Source organism: Oryctolagus cuniculus, chromosome 13 (assembly GCF_964237555.1).
Source record: "Oryctolagus cuniculus chromosome 13, mOryCun1.1, whole genome shotgun sequence".
Classification (NCBI taxonomy): domain Eukaryota; kingdom Metazoa; phylum Chordata; class Mammalia; order Lagomorpha; family Leporidae; genus Oryctolagus; species Oryctolagus cuniculus.
This window is the reverse complement of record NC_091444.1, coordinates 17,014,194-17,035,708: the sequence shown is the minus strand read 5'-3', so window position 1 is coordinate 17,035,708 and position 21,515 is coordinate 17,014,194. Positions and strand designations below refer to the sequence as shown.

The following is a 21,515-nucleotide window of genomic DNA, read 5'->3' as shown; positions in this document are numbered from 1 at the left end:
AAAGAAACCCGTAGTCCTTGGCTCGGCCAATCACAAAGAACAGACTTTATTGAGCTGGGTGGCGCCAGACCCACAGTTCCAGCCAAAGGCCTGGCTGTGTGCAGTGGCTACGCAGGAGCCAGCAGCGATTTAAGGAGTGTCAGTCAGGTGTGCTCCTTCGAGGACCCGGGGGAGGCGCAGCTGGGCACTGGGGAAGGGGCTTAGAGGCAGACGGGTCAGTGTAATGGAAGGTAGAGCCGGCCCAAAGGCGGGGCTGGCTGCAGTGCGTCCCCTCGCCACCAGCGCCCCCTCCCTGCCCAGGTCTCCCAGGAAGCCCCTGTGCAGTCGGCTCTGCTGCTCTGTCCAACAGAAGCACGGCTCTGCTGGGTCAGGCATGGGCGGCCCTGGCTATGCCACAGCTCTGCTACACTCGGGGCCTGTTCCAGTGCAGGGGACGCGGGCACAGGCAGACCCAGAAGGCCACTCTCCCTCCCCTCCTGGCCTCAACAGGGCGCTTCTGCACTGAAGCAGGACCCCCACCTGGGGAGCTGACCTGCAGCAAAGGGGGCCCTAGCATGAGAGCCCCAGGGACGGCAGCTCGCAGGCGTGGCCTCGTCTCAGCAGCTGGCACCGTCACTCACGCCCCTGGGAAAGGCCAGCCCGTCTCGGGCACGGGCACCCCCAGGGCACGGGCACCCCCAGGGCGTACACCGGGGCTTTCTCAGAGCACAAGCGTGGCTGGGCGCCACCAGAAGCGTGTCCAGGAGGGATGCCTTCCTCAAAGTGTCAAGTATCGCCTCCAGGGTGGTGATGAGGAGAGGCCGCGGGAGGCGGGAGGCTGCAAGCCCTCACTCAGCCCGGGCTGGGGGCCCACGGGGCCTAGAGAGGTGACTGGGGCTGGGGCCCCGAAGGGGGGCTGTACGGGAACAGGAAATGGCAGGGTCAGGGGACAGTGCTGACCTCTCCCCGGCACTGGGTGTGCATCATGGAGCACATTACAGAGGGAGGGCGGTCCCCCCCACCCCAGCCTACGGTCCCCAGAGACCGGGGAAACAGCAGAGTCAAGAGTGTGTGCGGGACGGCGGCCAGGGGCTGCTCTCCAGGGAGTCCTCGAACCGGGCGCACAGCAGCTGAGGGAGTCCCGGACCGGCCGACTCCGCGGGGCACATCCCTGCCACTCGTCTTGAATACGGAGACCGACGCTGTCCATCACACAGGCAAGGCCTGACGTTCCGGAGGCCAGAAAGGGGAGAGGGAGCCCAGTCCCATCACAGGGGTCTTGGGGACAGGCCACAAACAGGCAGACCCCCAGGGCAAGGCTGCTGAGAATACCGTGTAAAAAAAAAAAAAGGAGAGGTCTCAGCTCCGGTCATCGGCCTGCGATGGGGGCGGGGAGCTGAGGAGGCACTGACAGGTGGGGTCCCGGCCCCGGCCCCAGGGGGCGCAGTCCTGCCCGGCTCGGCTCGGGCGCCCAGGGCTACACCTGGCTGATGAGCTCTCCGTTCTCAGGCAGGTACACTTGCATGGGGGCGCCCTCAGGCGATCTCCGGAGCACGCACACGGTGGGCACCTGCGAGGGTCAGAGAGAAAGGACAGGTGAGCTCTCTCCGCGCAGCCCCGCTCCCCAGGAGGCGCCACGGCTGTCTCCCACCCGGGTTCCTGCGGGTGTGACGGGCTCCCTGCGCCTCCTCCCCACCCTCCCCATCAGGCCTGGGCCAAGAGCGCGCCCAAGCTCGCAGGAAGGAGGCGTATGTCAGCTGGAGGGTGCGGCCTGGGACCAGGCCAGGTGCTGCCGGCCTGGGACGCCAGCTGCAGCCCAGAGAGCTGGGGGTGGGGGAGGGACACGCAGCTGGGCTGCTGGCAATCCGGGGTCTCAAAGGCGCAGCCTGTTGGGAACTCCTGGGGCACGTCCCCCGCGAGCAGGGCGAATAAAGGCGGGATTCATGTGTTATCTCCGGTCCAGGATGAAGAAACTGGATCCACAGAAACCAAGGCCGCCCTCCGCCCCACATCCGCGTGCTCTGTCCTATCTGCCACCCACCAGCCTGGCGCCCGGCCTGGGGCCTGGTGACGATCGTATCACTTATTAGTACCCACTACGCATGGCTCCAGTCACTTTAACTCCTAACAGCCCTATGCGATAGGCACTCGACTCCTCCTGCCTTACAGAGGGGCAGGTAGAGGTCTGCTGTCGGGTCACAGGGCTTGTGAGCAGCCTGGTGGCCCGGCCGAGGGCCTGAGCTCTTAGCTGCACCACCATCGGCTCAGCAGGGAGTGCAGGGACAGGCAGTGTCCAGGGCTGGCTCTGCCACCCCATTTCCAGACTGCTTCTGCCTGGGGCCCTGAGGCTAACTGGATGGGACTGGATGAGACTGGATCGTGCCTAGGCAGGGAAAAGGCTCAGCAGCCTACAAGGACCTGAGCCGCACACACATGTGACGTTAGGGGGTGCACAGGGAGGGCACCTGCCAAAGCCAAGAGGAAGTTACTTTGCGGCTTGTCGGCCCAGGGCGGCATCAGCTGACAGCAGGCTGTACCCTGGGCACAGCTAGAACCGCCCCCTGTCCCTGCACTACCCCCGCCCCCAGCGCAGCCATACCTGAGTCCGGGGCCCCAGAGCTCCTGCGAAGCCCTCTCTCCCGAGGGGCAGGCTCCTGACCCGGAAGGCCCCTTGGCGGTCCAGCGAGTGCGGCCGCGCGCTCCGGAGGCGCGCCCGCTCGTGCCACCATTTGAGCTCCTCTGAGACGGCGGCCTTGCTGAGCCCCCGGCCCGCGGGGCTGTCCTTCAGGGAGGGCGTCCGCACGATGCGGCCGTGGGCGGGCACCGGCCGCGGGTAGCGCAGGGGGGCGGCCTCGGCGTCGTAGGCGGCGCGGCGCAGCTCCCACTCTCCGGGCGGCGGATGGCCCTCGGCCACCATCACGTAGCGCCCGGCCGGGAGGTACCCGGCAGGCAGCAGCACCCTGGGGTAGTGGGCGGCCAGCTCCCTGCCGCTGGCCGGTCCCCAGGCCCCGCGGTGGCGAGGCAGCTCGGGCGGGGACAGGGGCCGCAGAAAGGAGATGTCGGGGCTGCTGCCGCCCGGCGAGGCGGGGTGGGAGACGCTGGAGACGTCGGAGCCGCTGTCTTCCGAGCAGGAGTGGCAGGCGGCGTGGGGCAGCGGGGGCTTGGCCGCGGGGAAGCAGGACTCTGGCACGGTCACGGTGTAGTGCGTGGGGCGGCGGCGCGGAAAGGCGCTGCGGCCCCGGCCCTCCGGCCCCGCCCGGAAGGAGTCCACCCTGGAGGGGAAAGCAAGACAAATAGCACTGCCTGCAGCGCCGCCGTCCTACATGGCCACCGGTTCGAGTCCTGGCTGCTCCAGCTCCCTGCTAATGCACCTGGGAAAGCAGCAGATGGCCCAAGTGCTTGGGCCCCTGCACCCTTGTGGGAGAACCAGAAGCAGCTCCTGGCTCCTGTGTTGCGGCCACTTGGGGAGTGAACCAGCAGGTGGAAGATCTCTCTGTGTCTCTACCTCTCTTCGTAACTCTTCCAAAGAAATACAATAAATCTTTCGAAAAAAGGTTCTTGGACAGTGAGGATTAGGGAAACACTGCACTGATTTTGATTTTTTTTTTTTCTGCACCAAATAAGCTTATCTTTTCATTCCATTTGTTTCTGGGGGCAGAAACACCACACCAGGAGGGGATGAGTTAACACGGGTGAGGCAGGCGGCCTAGCACCTGGTCAAAGCCAAGGCCAGACCTCCTCAGAGCAAATGCCTAATGTGCAGACGGCCGCCTTCCCTCTCTGTGTGCTTCACTCACAGTCTCAGCCCCCGAGGCACACCACGTGCAGTGGCATTTCACGGCCGGGGTTGGTGCCGGCAGACGCTCAGGGCATCTAACTTGAATGCACGCATGCTGGTGTGCGGTGCACAGGGCGGCAGCATGCGGCTGGGACCGGCCAGGGCTGCAGTCCACTCCTCACCCTGCTAACTCACACAGTGTGCATAAAGGCAGTACACACTGACACGGGTAGTACATAAACTGTTAGCATCCTGCTTCACTGGAGAACAGCTCTCCCAAGCTGCACCCAGTCTAGTGCTGCCCCTCAAACAGACTGACGATGTTCTGAGGGTGCCCCACGCCCACTGCTGCCAGCCATCACTCAGCCTCTCAAACTACTGCCCAGTAGCCGGTGACCTGGACAGGACCACACAGGTGATTCTCATCGTTCGCAGATCCAGTATTGGCAAATTTTCCTAGTTGCTAAAATTTACTTACCATTTCAAATCCATGTACACAGTGCACTCATGGTCATTTAAGGATATTGGCAGAACAGCCCAAAATAGGAGTTGATGGGGCCAGCACGGTGGAGCAGCGGGTAAAGCCGCCACCTGCAGTGCCAGCATCTCACATGGGCGCTGGTTCTAGTCCTGGCTGCTGCACTTCCTATCCAGCTCTCTGCTATGGCCTGGGAAAGCAGTGGAAGATGGCCCAGGTCTTTGGGTACCCTGCACCCATGTGGGGGACCTGGAAGAATCTCCAGGCTCCAAGCATTGGATTGGCCCAGCTCTGGCGAGTGAGTCAATTGAGGAAAAGCATTGCGATGCAGGAACCTACCCCATATTTCCCCTGGCCAATGGCTCAATATTTACAGCAACTTTACAGAAATAACTACTGCGGGGGCCGGCGCTGTGACCTAGCAGGTTAGGCCTCTGCCTGCCATGCCGGCACCCCAATGGGCGCCGGTTTGTGTCCCGGCTGCTCCATTTCCTATGCAGCTCCCTGTTAGCGTGCCTGGGAAAGCAGTGGAAGATGGTCCAAGTCCCAGGGCCCCTGCACCCGCGTGGGAGGCCTGGAGGAAGCTCCTGGCTCTGGCCCGACCCAGCCCCGACTCATGTGGTCATCTGGGGAGTGAAACAGCAGGGAAGATCTCTCTCTCTCTCCCCCCCCCCCCCAATTCTGCCTTTCAAATAGACAAATCTTTTTTAAAAAAAAAAGAAAGAAAAGAAGGAACTCGGAACCACGAGGATCAACTGCACACCGGCTGCAGGAGTGATCCGCCCTTCGCCAGTGACCCGAACAAACCAGCACAAGCGGACGGGGCAAGGGGGGAGGGGAACTGGCCCCAAGCGACGCAAAAAGGCAGAGCCAGAGCCTGGACGGAAACGGCTTGTCCCATGGGGACTCCTCTTGGCACAGCCTCTTTTGCGACGCGACTAAGTCGACTTACGGACAAGCCGCAGCACCGGCGGCATGTCACTCAGGGTGTGTCCTGTAAGCCCTGGACGCCTGGCACCCCACCTCCCCGGGGTGCACCGTCCCTTACCTCAGGGACTGCGACTGGCCCCTCCGTCCCTGCATCTCGGGCGTGGCGGGGGCGCTGGTGCGGCCCTGGAGCTGGCCAGGAATGCTGCGGACCGGAAGCACGCGGTAGGTGGCCGGCTCCAGTAGCCACGTGCTGGGGACGCTGGGCCCGTCCTGCGGCGTGGTGGCAGGGCTGCTGCAAAGGGATCGGAGAGCAGTCGGTGGCAGGATGGCGGCACGGCGGCTCCACCGCCTGCCCCAGCACCCGGCCGCCCGGCCCCTGCCCGGCCACGGTGCTCCCCACGCTGACCTGGACTCGCTACTGGGCTCAGTGGACTTCCTGGGCCGCTCGTAGGGGTGGTCGAGGCTGGTCTCCTTCCAGGGACTGCTCTGGATGGGGGCCCGCTCCAGGCCCCCGGTCTCTGGTCCTGTCAGCTGCAGCCCCTCCAGGCTCTGGGGTGGCAGAGGCCGGGGAGCTGGGGCTGGGGATTCCGGGGGAGGTTTTGGCACTTGGGATTCCTCTGCAGGGTGGGGGGAGAGCGCTGCTGAGGGCTGGGGCTGGAGGAACCGGCTGGGCAACAACCTCCACAGCCGCCCTTGCTCTCCCTCCCCAGCTGGCTTGTCCAACTGCAACCAGGCCAGGCGCTAGCTCCAGACACTCAGGACCTGGTTTCTCCTCCTCCCCTCCCTCCCTCCCTCCCTCCCTCCCACAGCCCTGTTCTACACCGCCTCCTTCAAGAAGCCCCCCCCCCCACCGGGGTTGACATCACTCCACTCCCAAAGCTCCGCTCCAGGTGCTGCGCCTGCCACCTGTTTACCTCTCTCCCTAGTCCCTGCCACACCCACGTTCCCACTTCCTTACTGGCCTGGGCGCTCCCCTGGGCAGGGCTGTGGCACTGACCCCGGCAGGCTCAGGGTTCGTAAACAGAGCTCTTGGTGTCTAGACTCGCGTCCCCGCCCTCAGTGGCGCCTTCTGTATCAAGGGCTCCTTGACCTGACCCTCTCACTGTGCGGGAAAGCCCCAAGGAGAGGCAGGGGTGCTTGGGGCTCTGCCAGATCGCGCCTCCCCTCCCCTGTAAAATGACCGGTCTTGAGGCCTGGCTCCAGCTGTGCCTCTCACCTTCCTCCAGAAGCAGCCCATCGGACAGGGAGCTGTCGTCGGAGGCACTGAGCTCTGCAAAGTCCAGGAGAGAGGGAGGTGAGATGAACCCATAGACACGCACGACCACAGTCCCGAGTGGCCCAGCCCCGACCCCTCCCCCAGCACAGCGCCCATACCTAGAAATACCCACTGTGTGCTAAATATACACCGGATTTGAACTTGTTACTTGGAAGTGGGAAAAAAATCAGAAATCAGGGGTGGGAGCAAGGAGCCGCGATTTTAACCCTGGCCATCGCCTGTGCATCGAGGGAGCAGCAAGAAGCCGTCTGTTCTGTCATCTTCCCACACTGCAAACACAACTCAGCCGGAGGCCCCCACAGCTGAGCACTCCTGGGTGTCCAGGAACACGAGAGCAGGTGGGAATCCGAGCGGCGGCCCTGCCAGGCAGGGTCTGGCCAGCCGGCCCCCGCGGAGGGTCCTCTGTGGGAGACGCAGTCCTGACGGACAGAGAGGGTGGTGTTTCCTGTCACCCAGGAAATCACAGGGAACTCATTTCGCCATCACCCTTGAGCAAAGGAACCTGCCGGGACCCGGATGGACTCACGCAATCTTGTACCCGGGTGTGAGAACCAAGGAGAGGAGAGGAAGACTCGCGTCTCTCCACGGTCTCAGGGCTCAGCTAAGCACTTCCTACATGGCATCCTCTCACCGCAGCGTGCCGGCTGCGGAAACCGTCGCACGGGTGAGTTCTCAGGGGTACGCCAACCGTCGAAAGGTGTGAGAGCCAGAATTCACCCCCGACAGCCTGACGGGGTCTGTGCTCTCAACACAGACCCGCCGGCCTGGGCTCTCCCGCTAGCCTCGGACACACAGGTCAGCACCGGGAAAGGCAGCGGCTCCGACCACGCTGGTGCCCTCACAGCAGGGGCTGGCGCACAAGAGCCGGGGGCGAGGGAGGCCCCTCCAGCCCCGTTTTATAAATAAAGCTTTATTGGAACACAGCCACGGTTTGGCGTTTGTTTTCGCAGTGCCTGGCTGCGTTAGCACTAACATGGCAGAGATAGATGCCTCGTGGCCCCCAGGCCTGCAGATCCGATATCTGAGCCCCGGAGAAAGGTTAGCGACCGTCTGTAGAGCGCCCTGGGCAAGGAGCCGTGTCTGACTGCAGAGTGACCGGCCCCGTGAGCTTCCCGTGGCCCCGGAACCTGACTGTGACACCCTCTGGGCGGGTCTCGCTTCCCCGCCTGGGATCTGTCACGGAAACCTGGAGAGTAATGGTTTTGACTTTTTTTTTTTTTTTTTTTTTTTTTTTTTTTTTGCGCCAGGCAGAGTTAGACAGTGAGAGTTAGAGAGAGAGAGAGAAAGAAAGATCTTCCTTCTGTTGGTTCACCCCCCAAATAGCCACTGCGGTCGGCGTGCTGCTCAGATCCAAAGCCAGGAGCCAGGTGCTTCCTTCTGGTCTCCCATGCGGGTGCAGGGCCCAAGCACTTGGGCCATCCTTCACTGCACTCCCGGGCCATAGCAGAGAGCTGGACTGGAAGAGGAGCAACCGGGACAGAATTTGGCGCCCCAACCGGGGCTAGAACCCGGGGTGCTGGCACCACAGGCGGAGGATTAGCCTAGTGAGCCGCGGTGCCGGCCAGGTTTTGGCTTTTCACAAACGTCAGGTTGAAGAAATGGAGGAACCGTTACCGTCATGGCCCAGTAACGTGTTTTGGTTTAAATAAATGACCAGGGAAGACAGGCATCACTCCCTGTCACCCCTAATTTTTATAAAACCCAGCAGATCAACAATGGAGGGGCCAGATAGTATGCTGCGGCGGGGGCAGGGGTTGGGAGAGGTGGGGGCTGTTCCCGGCGCCCACCCAGCACCTGCTCCACCATGCCCTGCCAGCAGCAGGAGGAGGCCTGAGGCCAGGGAGCCTGCTCTGTGCAGCCGCAGGGGTGGCCCTGCCAAACACGGTAGCCACCAGCCCCGTGTGCCTCCTTCCACAAAAATTAAATGAAATGTAGAATTCAGTTCCCAGGGGGCCAGCACTGTGGCGTAGAAGGTTAACCCACTGCCTGCAGCGCTGGCATCCCGTATGGGCACTGGTTCGACTCCTGGCTGCTCCACTTCGGAGCCAGCTCCCTGCTATTGTGCCTGGAAAGATGGTCCAAGTCCCTGGGCCCCTGCACCCACGTGGGAGACCCGGGACAAACTCCTGGCTCCTGACTGGCACAGACCGGGCTGTTGAGGCCTTTTGGGGAATGAACCAGAGGATGAAAGATTCTCTCTCTCGTCTCTCTCTAACTCTACCTTTCAAATAAATAAATAAATAAGTCTTAATAATAATAAAAGAATCCAGTTCTGGGGCAGGAATCGGGCTTAGCGGTCGAGAAGCCAGTTAACGTGCCTGCGTCCCATCTCAGTGGCGGAGTCCCACACAGGCTATGGCTCCTGACCCCAGCTTCCTGCTAACGCAGACCCTGGGAGCCAGTACTTGGGTCTCTGCCACCCACATGGGAGACCTGCACCGAGTTCCTGGCTTCTGGTTTCAGCCCTGTGTGTGGGCTACTGTGAGTATGTGGAGAGCGAACCAACGGATGAGAGCTCACTCGCTCACTCTCTCAAAATCAGTCGGCTCCTCAGTTGCACACGAGGCACGGGTCAAATGCTCACCAGCCGCACGCGGCGAGTGGCTACCACACTGGAAAGCACGGACACAGACTTTCCACCACTGCAGGAATCCTAGCAGAAAAGCTGGTGCCACCCATCCACAGGCTGGGAGCACCCGTTCTACTCCTGAGACAGGTGTGTGCTGGGCGGCGCCCCTCAGGCTCAGCACTGCCCCCTGCCACCTGCACAGTGCCAGTCACCTCCACCTGGCACAAGTCACCGCCCACACTGAGTGACTTTTTTTTTTTTTTTTTGACAGGCAGAGTTAGAGAGAAAGTTCTTCCTTTTAAGTTGGTTCACCCCCCAAGTGGCCGCCACGGCCGGCGTGCTGTGCAGATCCGAAGGCAGGAGCCAGGTGCTTCTCCTGGTCTCCCATGTGGGTGCAGGGCCCAAGCACTTGGGCCATCCTCCACTGCACTCCCTGGCCACAGCAGAGAGCTGGCCTGGAAGAGGGGCAACTGGGACAAAATCCGGCGCCCCGACCGGGACTAGAACCTGGTGTGCCGGCGCCGCAAGGCGGAGGATTAGCCTAGTGAGCCGCGGCGCTGGCCATACACTGAATAACTCTTGTGTGGAGGTGAGGGCAGGTAGTTTCCAGTTTGGGGCTTTTTAATTTTTGAGTTGCTTTGCTCTTTTTTATTCTCTCTCTCTCCCCTACCCCCGTTTAATTAAAACCAGCTTTCAGCTACACACTAATTATCAGTCCTCTCTACTTCCTCCTTTCTTAGAGAACACAGCTGGGCAAGAGGAGCCACAGATCAGGAGTCACTTGTCTGGAAAGGCCCCCACCTGCGCTCCCAAGGCAGGACGCTGGAACCCAGGACCTCGGCCCCCAGGACCGGAGCCGGGGAGGAAGGGACTCCAGGCCTGATCTGGGAGCCTGGCAGCCGCACCAGGGACTCCTCCCCACAGCTCTCTCCCCCTGGGCCCAGCGTCCCGACATGGTTGTAGAACCTCAGCGTTAAACCAGGGCCCTGGGCACGTCCAGGCCTGCGCCCACGTCATCCATCACGATGACGTCAGCAAACTGACACCCTGACGCCAGCCCCAGCACAGGCAGAAGGTGCCCTGCCCCCCGCAGCTGCAGCAGCACGGGGTGTGTGGGGGGGGCGCAGAGGAGGTGCGGAGCAGAGCCAGGCTGCAGGGGAACAGCCGGGCTCAGAGCAGCTGGGACGGGGCCACGCTGTACCACCCCGAAGGCGCTCTCGGAGCACACACAAGGCAGCCTCTGCGGATTTCCCAGGGATTATGGGTGAGCGTCAGAGCTGGGACTCCAGGCTGGGCCAGCCGCACAGCCTTTTGGATTTACTGAGTCTGCTGTCATTACTTGCAGGAACCTCCTCCCTTGTTGTCCACTCCTGCCTGCTGGGGGTGACCTGGGAGAGTCTGGCCCCACACTTTCCACCCTAGAGACCGCGGAGGACAGCAGGGACTCATGGGACACCTGCTCCAGCCGGGTCAGGGGCACCAGGACCCGACAGGCCTTCAGTGGGCTGCCGTGGTCCCAGCCAGGGACAGGAGCCTGTGTGTGGGGAGCTGCAGTCCCCAAGCCAAGCCCCAGGCCCCATCACAATTCCCCTGGATGCAGCTGGGGAGGCCATGGAGCAGCACGGGAGGCCTGGGGAGCAGGGCCGTGCCCTGGCTGCCACGATGGGGACCGGATGGAGCAATGGAAGGCGGCAAGTCCTGACCTGAGCAGCTGGATTTGGGTCAGGGAAAGGAAAAGCAGTCACACCTCAGAGCTCGAAGCACCTGCTAGAGCTAACCTGGGCGGAACCCACTGACACCAGCTGCTGGCCCCGGGCCTGAGCGACCACCGGGTCCCCACAGCCAGGGTCCCAGGGATGCAATGACAGGTGCACAAGGGCACAGCACAGACGTGGAGGGCGCCATATACTTAAGGGATTATGGGTGTGGCCCTGGAGGTGCTGGGTTGAGCCCTAAACGACCCACGAGTGGCCGTGGGGCCCTGCGCTGCCTAACCCAGGCCAGGGGAAAGGCCTCAACTCAGCCTGGGGCTCACACGGGCCCCACACTCCGCTGACCCAGACAAGCCAGGGGTCTGGAACATTCCAGCTGAGGCAGCCCTGGGACTGAGCTCCGGGCAGCCCGGGGAATGCTGTCTCGTAGGCCGTGAGTGTTCTGAAGATGCAGAATGGGGGTGTTTTCTGAGATGCGGGGAGGGCTTCCCAGGTGGGTAATGCTTGGCGGAGGGGTGGCAGAGAGGAAAGATGGGGTCCAAGCGGCCCCAGGAAGCAGGTTTCCCCACGGGGAGCAGCGGCGCACGCCGCAGACAGCCATGCGGCTCACCTGGGCCCGGCGCCGGCGGGGGCTCGCTGCTGCGCCTCCGCTCGCCCAGGCAGCGCTGCAGCTCCTGCAGCTTCCTCTCCTCCTGCAGCACCACCTGCTTCCGCTGCCGCCGGGCCTGGCGGCCCAGGTTCTCCTCCAGGCACAGGCGCCGCGCCGCCTCGGTGATCTGCAGCTGCAGGGCCAGCTGGCGCTCCAGGCTGCTCAGGGGGTCCTGGGGGGAGGGGTGCGTGTGAGGCTCCGGGGGGCCCAGGAGACGGCGGCGTCCAGACGTGGAGCAGAGGGGGAAGTGGTAGGGTTGGCCCAAGGGCAGGCGTGGGGCCCCAGGTGGGACCCACCAGGCGACCTGCACACCTGAGGGTGCCCGGCCAGACACCAGGAGCTGGCTCGGGCCACCTGCGGAGCCAGGAGGGCAGGCAGCCAAGTGGGACACTTTCCCTCCTGCCCCAGAGGGCCGGGCGGGCGAGCCCATGGGAAGGACGCAGGGGCCGGAGCCACCCCAGCCTCCGTCCTGTTGGCTGAGAAGCGGCACAGCCCTGGCGACCAGAGAAGCCTGTCTGAGCCGGCCCCGCCTCTCTGCCAAGGTCTTCCGCCCAAGGCCAAGCCAGGCTCCCAAAGGTGTCAGCCTCTCTCCCGTCCACGGTGACCACACGTGGGGCACCTGCAATGGGCGTGCAGGGCAGAGCCACAGTGACCAGGCAGGCGGGAAGACCGACGGCTACCGGGGCCACTCACCTCCCGGTGCAGGGCCCACTCGGCCAGTCTGTAGGCGGCGCCGACCCTGCGGCGCACCGTGGGGGCCTTCTCCCCTGGCTTCAGGGGGAACTCTGCAGGCAAGCTGCCCGTCAGCTCCTGGGGGTGGGAGGTGGGGGGAAGCGAAGTGAGCCCAGGCCCAGCCAGGCCCACCCAGCCCCACCCACCCCATTCCCATCTGGTCCCCAGCCCGCCTCTGACCACTTCCCCTAGAGCGCACGTGAACCCCACTGCCTGCCCCCCTCCCGTGCCCAGGTCAGGGCTCCTGTAGAGCACGCGGACCCCACTCACTGCCCACCCCCCCCCCCCAGCACTCAGGTCAGGTCCACCCCAGGGACCGGAGCACCAGAACCCGCCAGCCACCAGAACGCGCTCCTCACCGCCTCCCTCAGGCAAAGCCTCCTCAGCTCCTCCAGGCAGGCCTCCAGGCGTGCTTCCAGGGCCCTCTGCTGCTTGCGCACTGCCTGGGTCAGCTCCTTCATCGGGGAGACCGGGCTGTCAGGGCCTGGGGGAGGGGGCCGGGGCGCAGGCTCAGCAAGGAAGCAGAGATGGGAAGCCCCCTGGACGCAGCGGATCGCCCAGGCGCACCCCCAACGGCCCTGTACACAGCTTCCCCCCCGCCCACGTCGCAGCCCCAGAGCACCAGGCCTCCTGGGCCACCTCCTGGCTCCAGGGCAAGGGCTGACCCACCAGGCGACCTGCACACCTGAGGGTGCCCGGCCAGACACCTCCGCCTCGCCCTTCTCCCCTCCTCTCTCTGGTTCCTGCCTCTTGCAATCTCTGTCTTTGTCCTCTCTGTTTTTCTTTTTAAAAAGATTTATTTGAAAGGCAGAGTGAGTGAGCGAGCGAGCGAGGAGCGTCCATCTGCTGGTTCACTCCCCAGATGGCCACAACAGCCAGGCCTGGGCCAAGCTGAAGCCGGGAGCTCCACCCACACCTCCCGCAGGGATGGCAGGGGTCTAAGGACTTGGGCCATCTGCTGCTGCTTTCCCAGGCGCGCTAGCAGGGAGCTGGATCAGAGCGGAGCAGCCAGGACTGAAACAAGTGCTCCGATACGGAACGCCTGCGTCCCAGGCTGCAGCTTAACCTGCGGCATGACGGCCCCAGCCCCTGCCTTTCTCCGTCTCTTGTCTGTCTGTTTTCCTGTCGGCCTGTCTCTGACTTCTCTCTCACTCACTCACTCACACACCCTCGGTCTCCCTTGTCCTCGGGCAAGCCCAGGCCAGCAGGCTCGGGCCTTCCGAGTGACAGCCACGTGAGATGTTTCCCCTCCTTCAAAATCACTGGGACTCAAGTCCAGCACGGCAGATCCTCGTTCCAGATAGGATTCCAGAGCAGGCCCCTGGCGGGGGTGGGGGTGGGCTCCAGGGCAGGCCCTCCCCCCTGCACCTGCACCCTCTCCTTGAGAGACCCAGCGAGGGCAGCCCCGGACCCAGGGGGTCAGGAGCCAGGGCGACAGGGACTTCCCCGAACACTCACCAGACTGCAGGATGATGCCGCTGTCAGTGTCGCTGACCTCATCCTTACTCTCCATGGTGGGCTTCTGGGAGGAGGGGACACAGAGCAGGGAGGGGCGACACCGGTCCCAGCCTGGGCCAGGATGCGTAGGTAGCCTGGAGCTTCCCCAGCTGCGAGAGAAAAGAGTAACAAAGAAGCTGGGTTAACCTGCCTTGGTTGCTGGCAGAGCTTAGGAAAAGATGCAGGAGACCGGGCAGTGGAGGCCAGGACTGGGTTTCCAGAACCATCTGGGGTGGGCGTTCTCTCGGGCCAGAGGGGGCCGGGCCCCTGTAGCAAAGGGGGAGGAGCCGAGAGGGAAAGACGCCCTCAGCCTGACCACCAGAGGCCAGAGCCTTGCACTGCTGCTTGCTCCAGTGGGGTGGACACTTGCAGAAGTAGCTGGGTCCTGGGCACTCGGCCTGGGCCCCGTAGCTAGACCAGGGCATTCCTTAGCCGGCAGGTGCAGCTGCTCGCCGCAAGGAGGTGCCGCTCTGAGCCTCCACCTGTACCCAGGAGAACCCTCCGGGAGGAGTCGGCTGCCTGGCTGACACCTCACAGCCAGGGGAGATGGGGGGTGTCTGTCAGGGCAGCCAGGAGTCAGGGTGGAGGGCAGCGAGTGGAGCAGAAGCTGCCCCGGCCAGACAGGGGCCGCATCCAGCAGGCACAGGTGCAAGCCCAGGGGCGTGTCGGCCCTCCTGGGCACCAGGCACCTAAGCACCTCTGCCCACACCCCTGCTCGGGGTCCCGGCTGGCCAGGGCCTCGCAGCTGCTGGCTGCAGCGGGGCGTGGGGCCCGGCGGTCTGGAAGGCGAGCGCTCAGCCACCTCCTCACTGAGTCAGCCCATTGAGCAAGAGTCCAGAAGTCCTCGAGTTTCTGTCTGGAGCTTATCCTGCTTCCTCAGAGCACAGGGCTGTGGCAGGGGGAGGTGGCCCCAGCCCTCCTCCGGCAGCCGCCAGCACAGCCAGGTGGGCCCTGGGGAAGCGGACCCCGCACGGCGGCAGGGCCAACAAGGTGCACCTTGCACTGGGGAAATCAATTATCTGAGAAGGCTCGAGAATGCACAAAATTTTTTAAAAAAAGTTTACACGGCTTTCGTGATCACACACATTCTGGAAAGCCCCAGCCCTCAGGTCGACTGTTGGCCCAGCCTTCGTCCCTGCCCCAAGCGCACTCCCTCCCGCAGATAAGAACGGGACACAGGCAGGCAGCTCAGCCTCCTCCCCCCACTTCCCAGAAGCCAGGAGCAGGGCCCAGAGCAGGAAGGCAGAGGCTCAGCTGGCCCCTGGGCCCTTCTGCCCTGGACAAGGCAGGAGCTGGTGGGGCAGGACAAGCTGCTAATTAGTCACACTTGCTAATTAATTATTAACCACCAAAGAGCTGCCTCAAAAGCTGGGGCGCCCTGGCCACCGGCTTCCTAGAGAGTGGCCCAGAGGAGGGGGCGCCCCGGCCTGCGTCAGTCCCAGGCAGATGCCGGCCGCACTCCGGGGGACTCCCTGCTCCGAGGAGGGCAAAGGGCACAGGACTGGAAAGTCCAAGGCTCGGTCTGCTCCTGCCTGTTACCTGCGGGCACTCAGCTGGCCTCGCTGGGCCGCCTTCCTCACAGGCACAGGGGTCATCACAAAGCACCAAGGCCCCTCGGTCTGACCCCGGCCCTCTTGGAGGGGACCCTCATAGCCACAGAGCACCCCTGCTTCCTTGCTCCTGCCCGGCTGCCATCCAGCACTGGGGGTCCTGCTCCTGCGCCCACAGCCTGCGCCCTGCCCCCGACACAGCTCTTAGACAAAGGCATTCCAGGTGACATCCTGACGGGGGCTCCCTCCTGGCCCCCCTCGGTCACCACCCTCCAGACCCTCAGCACTAAGCCACAGCCAGTCCCAGTCCAGGGCCCCACAGCGCTGATCGCCGCCGCAAAACCAGGCAGAGGGGGAAAGAAGGGGCAGAGAGGGAGGAGGGACCCCTCAGACTGGGGGCCCACGGTCAGCTCCTGGGCCTGTTGGTTCCAGCTCCTCTCTGTTGGAAACTGAAGAACCACAGGGACAGGCTCCCCGATCCAGCCCCCAGCATCCCTGTACCCCAGACCTGAGCTGGGGGGGAAGGGGCGGGGGCGGGCACGGCCACCACCTGGGTCCCCGTACCCCAGCCCCAAAGTCCGGCTCCAGCCGGCCCCACCCTCACCTGCTTCCGGTCTTTAGTCCAGGAGTTGGGGAACAGCCCTGGCTCCCAGGTCGGGGGCTGGGGGGCCTCGCGGGTCGCCTCGGGGGTCTGCCAGGCCCACCACCTTGCGCTCTCCCCGACCGGGCTCCTGCACAGCGCTCGCCCGCCGCCGCGGCGGCCCTCTGGCCGGCCCTCCCAGGCTGCCGGGCCAGGGGAGCCAGGTTACTTGTTACGACTTGAGTCAGAGGGAGGAGCAGGTGAGCAAGCCCTTCCCTGAACTAATCCCGCTCTGCAGTGCAGGGCCTCTGCACTTCCGGGCCAGGCCGGGGGCTCCCAGGGAGGCACCCCCGAGGCAGGCAGCAGTCTGCATGGTCTTGGGGGATCCTGGAGCAACCTCCTGGGGTGCCAGGGGCTCCCCGTGCCTGCCCGATGCCTCGGTTTCCCTTTCCAGAAATCCAGGTGTGTTAAGCTCCCAAAAGAAGAATGAAATGCTCATCGTTTGAAAGCTATCAAGGGCCAGGAGGGGCCTCACGCGCTGGGATGGAGAGCAGGGCCCCAGCTTCTCCCTGGACCAGGACTGGGAAGCCCAGGCTGGAGTTCCACCTGTAGCGGCCCCAGGTCCTAGAGGGGAGGGGCCGAGCTGTCCTCTCTTTTTAGCCAGGCTTCTACCCCAGGAACAATAAGGACCGCGGGGCACAGACCTGAACCCCAGTCCCGGCACCTACTTGGCAGGAGGGCCACCATGACTGCGCCCCCAACCCCAAGTCCACTCTCCAAATGCAAGGGGGCGGAGACCAAAACAGAACTGGTCCCCCCCCCACACACACACACAAAGCCCCCAGGTCCCGCTCTCCCGAGAAGCCTCAAGCAAACTGGGGACTGTCTGGCATCCAGAATGTTGCACAAGAGAAGCGGAGCCAGGCTGACCGCGCCTGTCCCCATGGGCTGGAAGGAGCCAGGCTGACCGCGCCTGTCCCGTGGGCTGGAAAGGTTCCGGCACCTCAACCTTGGACTGGCTCGCTCCCTTCCCCCACCCCAAGCACAGGGAGGAGGAAGTCCCTCTCTCCAAGCATCCCTGGACACAGAACCCCTCAGCACCTCCACATTCCTGCACACACCCTCTGTGCAAACAAGGCCAGCCCCACAGGCCTCCAGGCTGACCAAGTCCTCTCTCAGGGGCCCTAGCAGGGGACAACCCCCCCACCCTCCCCCACAGGCCAGTCCCCACCCCCTGCAGGCTGAGCACTTTCTCCCAAAGTCAAACAGAGAGGCTGACCTGCACCTGACCAGCTCAGGTGGAGGCTGGTGGAAGTTTCTAGAACCAGATTTTTTTTAACGCATAAAATAAAATTATGGGGGTAGGTGTTTGGCACAGCAGTTAAGACAATGCCTGTATCCCACAGCAGCGTCTGGTGGTCCAGTTCCAGCTAGCACACCTGGGGAGGCAGCAGGCACTTGGCCCCTGTCTCTCCTGTGGGAGACGCGGATAGAGCTCCAGACTCCTAGCTGAAGCCTGGCCCAGCCGTGGTTGTTGCGGGCATTTTGGGGGAAAGAATCAGCGAATGGAAGATCTCTCTCTCTCCCTCTCTGCCTTTCCAAGAAATAACAGAGTAAGTACCGATTTAAAAAATAAAATGATGAGAGTAAGTAGATCAACGGTATTGGAATACAGTTCTAACAGGGAAAAGGCACAGGAACTGGTAACACGAAGCAGGACCTCGCAGTGGGTGGCTTCACACCAGCAACAGCGTGTAAATGCCAACACTTGGGATGAGCTGCGACCTGGCAGTCACAGGTACTACTTGTTGGAAGTCAAGATGCTAAGTTTGCGCCAGGCTGGTGAGAAATCAGCATGGTCCCCCGTCTAAGTCTGCACACCTCAGAACTGCACCCGCAGACGCCAACCAGTCAGTCCCCCATCATCGGGGAACAGGGGACCAACCCGCGCGCGCGCCGGGGGCCCCGAATCCCCGGCCTGCACTCCCAGCCCCGCACAACCTGAGGCGCGCGCGAGGGGGCTGGCGAGCCGAGCCTCCCGCCAAGAACGCCCCACTGGGTCCAGCCCACGGCCCCGGTACGCCAAGGCCAGCGTGGACTCTCAGAGTCAGCGTCCACTCGGGCCAGTCCCGGCACTCGGGCGCCGCCCCCACCGGCAGGTGAGAAGCGGGGTCCTTGGAGTCCCGGCTCCGCGCACGAGCGCTGCCCCCGCCCCGCCGTCCGGCTTTCGCCTAGAGCCAAGGAGCGACCCCCGGGGGGCTCCCGCGTCCGTCCTCCGGGCTCCGAACCACCGCACTAAGAGTTCCCGACCACGAGGGTCTCGGCCCGCAGCCCGTCGCCCCGGCAGCGCCCAGCGAGGGCGGCCTCGAGCATTCCCCAAACTTGAGGCAATGAATTAGCAACGCACGGGCGGCCGCTGAGGAAGAGGGGCAGACGGCCCGGGACCCTCCCAGGCACCGTCTCCTTCCGCGACCCCCTCCCCGCCCGCCGGGAACCGTGTCCGCTTCCCCCGCGGACCCCGGGCTTCTCGGAGGGCGCCTTTGTCCGGCCCGGCCCGCTCCCCTCCCCCACCGCGCCCTCCGCTTCCAGGCCGGCCGGGACCCGACTCCTTTTGTCTGGCTGCGTCCTGGCCTGGGGAACCTGCCCGGGACAGCCCAGGCGCGGGGAAGGTGGCCGGCGCAGGGCGCAGAGGCGGGAGCGGGCGACCTGGGTTAGGAACTCGGGATGGCCACCCCCAGCAAGGATCGCCCCGCTCGTCCGACGATCGCGGGGCCCCCAGCGTGTCCCCCCTTACCTGTCCCGGGCAGCTCCGGCGCCGGACGCCCGCCCCCGCGCCCCCCGCGCGCGCCTCGCGGCCTCGGGACCTGCAGGTCGGGGCCGCCTCCCCGCCGCCCGGGCCTCCCCCCGGCCCGCCCTCCCCGGAGGTATTTCATTTAACTTCGGCATTTGCAGCATCCCAAATGTTAAAGATCCCGAGACATCTGTCCCCTGGGGCATACCAAGGCCCCCGGCACGGAGGGGACGAAGCCAGCGGGGCCTCGGGCTCCGAGCCCGCGAACCGGAGAGCGGCGGCGCGTCTGGGCGCCCGGGGGCCGGCCGGGGGCCAGTCCCGCAGGGGCGACCGCTCACGAGTCGAGGCCGCCCCCTCCTCCCGCGCGCGGGCGCGCGCCGCACGGGACACCCCCGGCACTGGCAGTTTCCGCGGCCCGGGCGGGAGGAGGCTCCCCCGTCGGTCCGAGGCCGCCTTTCATCCGCGCGCTCCGGCCGGGCTGGGGGCACTCTTCATTCCGAGAGACCGCGGAGGGGGGGCGGATGAAAGGCGGCCGCGGCGCCGCCTCCCCTCCCCCCTCCGCGCGCCCCCCGCCCTGGCTGCGCCCCGGGGCGCGCGCGTCCAGCCGGGGGCCGGCCTCCCCTCCCGCGGCCCGGCTCAGTCCCGGGCTGGGGGCGCGCGCGGGCCAAGGCGCCCCCTGCGCCACGAGCGCCCCCCTCCGGCTCGCTGCGGGCCGCGGCGGCCCATCCCTCCCTCCGTTCATTCATTCACTCGCTCGCTCGCACTTCCCGGCTTTCATTGGTTCAACAAATGGATCCGAGTTGAAACCCCGTGGCTGGGGACCTCCCCCCACCCGCCCGCTTCTAGCCAGCCGCGGAGAGGGAAGGGCCAGGAGCGGGGAGGCCGGCCCAGCCTGAGCGGGCCCCAGCCTGGCCCCGGGGACTCAGGACAGCAGTGAGCGGGGGTGCGAACGCGTGGTGGCAAATCCGTGCGCGGGAAAGTGGAGAAGACACGAGGCCGAGCGGGAGGCGGGGCCGGCTGTCGGGGCCGTGCACGCACCGAGCCTGGTGGGCTGCCGATGTTTGTCTTGAAGTTGAAGAGGCAGGGAAAGCAACAGGAGGTGTGTGGGTAGTGGGAAGTGGGGATGGGGGCAGGATCTGTGTTAAGGAGCTGCCTCCGTGGCCAGCCCAGAATCTGCAGGGTAAGCCGGGGGCCCGGGCCCTAGAGAGGCCCGCGGGTGGAAGCCTCCTTGCTTTCAGGTCAGGGCCTTGGAACCACGGGGTGAGGCCTACTCCCTACCTGTCTGCTTTCCTCCAAGCCCCCGATGTAGGCGTTAATCATCCACAGAAACGTCTAGAATAACGTTTGACCACATTACCTGGCTTAGCTAAGTGGACAGGACCGAAGAACAGCGACGCAGGAGGCAGCCCAGGCAGGCTCACCTGCGGCAGGTGGCTTTGGTGGCCAAGTGGCGGTACCTGGCCCAGGACCTGGGCAGGGACAGCCAGGGAGGAGCTGAGGGCTCCCAGGTGTCCAGCTTCATAGTGCAGGGTGAGGACGTTGATGGCAGTGGCCAGTGAGCGGGAAGGCTGCAGGGAAGGGCCAGGGAGCCCCTCTGAGGAAGACACCCAGGGCAGGGACAGGGCCATCGTTGTAATCGCTCCTGGATGCAGTGAGTTGCTGAGTGATCTGCGTCCCCACGTCCCCTCCCCCCACTCACACTCATCCCTTCTTTTCCCTGCAGTATGGGGGCGGGGCTGGACCTGGTCTGTCCCCACAGGTCCCTGCCCTGTGCAATGGGACCTCAGTGGTGGGGCCTTTGAAGAGAGAATTAGGTTCTGGCCCCAACGGCAGGCCACCTCCTGGAGTGAGCGGAGTCCCCTCTGGCCCTGGGCCCCACCCTGGGACACGCCGTCTGCCATGTTGTAATGCAGCCAGGGGACCCTCGCCAGAATCCAGAATCCGGAGCCAAATACTCCATCAGTTGCCCAGCATCAGGTGCTGAAGCAGCCGCTGAGCCGACGCCAGGTGTGCTGACAAGGTGACGTTGGCTGGCAGTGGGAGAGAAAGGTTGGGTGCCCTCAGGACGTGAGCTGACCTCAGCAAGGTGGGAGCTGGGTCCCGCAGATGCCTGCACCCCACTGTCTAGGCAGCCGGAGCCCCTGCCTCCCGGGCTCCCCCTGAGCCAGCGGGGTTCCGTATAAGGAAATGGAATTTCATTCTGCCTTCCCGGCAAGTCGGGGCCTGGAATAAAAATCAAATGGATTTATAAGCAATAAAGTGATTAATGTGTGTGAATGTGTCTCCCAAAGATCATGTGTTGGGAACTCGGTCTGTTAGCTGTCTCGGGCGGTAACCGGGGCACAGTAAGGACTGGAGGGTGGGGCTGCAGGGCTTCCTAGGAGGAAGAAGAGAGCGACCCAGGCTGGCACCCTCTGTGTCCTGGTCCCCTGGGCCCTCCCAGCTCCTGGACGCCCCACCTCCGGAGCTCGGTCTCAGGTGTTCTGGTGCAGCAGAAAGTGGGCTGAGAGCCTGACTCGCCCTGGGTCTGCAGGTTCAGGCCGGTATCTGTAGCCAGCCCGTGGTCCTCGTTTGCAGATGAGAAAACCGGGTGAGCGACGTGAAGCCGAAACCAGGAAGGGACTGGCGTGGGCTCTGAAGGTGGGTGTCTCTCACTCCATCGCCCTGCACTCGGGATTGAACACCTGCCGGTGGCAAAGGGGCCAGGGGCGGGCAGACGCAGCGAGGGGATGGAGCGTGGCAAGTGTAAGGGTTCTGGCGCTCATCCCTGGGGTTTGCGGCTCCTAGGTACTTGGCCGGCCTGGGCATGTGTGTGCACGGGCGGGGTTGTGGGGACAAATTAGAAAGTGCAGGCTCTGTCTTCAAGGGGCCAGACAGGGCTTCTGTGCTCAAAACAAAAGGGAGACATCCAGACTTTTACAAAAAGTCTAACTGGGGCTCAGCCTGTGGAGGCTGCAAAGCCCCCGGGGGCTCCTCCCCTTCCCTGGCAGGCCG

At 64.3% G+C, this 21,515-nt stretch overlaps 1 protein-coding gene across 3 annotated transcripts; it reads right to left on the bottom strand.

Moving 5' to 3' along the window:
* Positions 1-22: 22 nt before the first annotated feature.
* Positions 23-18,928, bottom strand: INAVA (innate immunity activator). Of its 3 annotated transcripts, none has more exons than XM_051821099.2 (10): positions 18,730-18,928; positions 13,562-13,710; positions 12,463-12,587; positions 12,065-12,181; positions 11,333-11,543; positions 6,382-6,435; positions 5,572-5,782; positions 5,284-5,457; positions 2,579-3,251; positions 23-1,549 (listed from the first exon to the last, which is right to left on the bottom strand). In XM_051821099.2, the coding sequence occupies exons 2-10, from the start codon at positions 13,614-13,616 to the stop codon at positions 1,457-1,459; spliced, it is 1,713 nt and encodes a 570-aa protein (XP_051677059.1). In that variant the 5' UTR covers positions 13,617-13,710; positions 18,730-18,928; the 3' UTR covers positions 23-1,456. The 3 variants fall into 3 exon arrangements, with proteins under 3 accessions (XP_051677059.1, XP_051677057.1, XP_051677058.1); XM_051821097.2 differs by lacking the exon at positions 18,730-18,928 and adding an exon at positions 18,525-18,700; XM_051821098.2 differs by lacking the exon at positions 18,730-18,928 and adding an exon at positions 15,755-15,915.
* Between the last annotated feature and the right edge of the window lie 2,587 nt (positions 18,929-21,515).

Coding starts and splice junctions, on each gene's coding strand:
- INAVA (XM_051821097.2), bottom strand. CDS start 18,685: ATGCTGCAAATGCCGAAGTTAAATGAAATACCTCCGGGGAGGGCGGGC. Junction 13,711..18,524: donor GCCGGAGCTGCCCGGGACAG/GTAAGGGGGGAC, acceptor TTTCTCTCGCAG/CTGGGGAAGCTCCAGGCTAC. Junction 6,436..11,332: donor CCCGCCGGCGCCGGGCCCAG/GTGAGCCGCATG, acceptor TGGACTTTGCAG/AGCTCAGTGCCTCCGACGAC.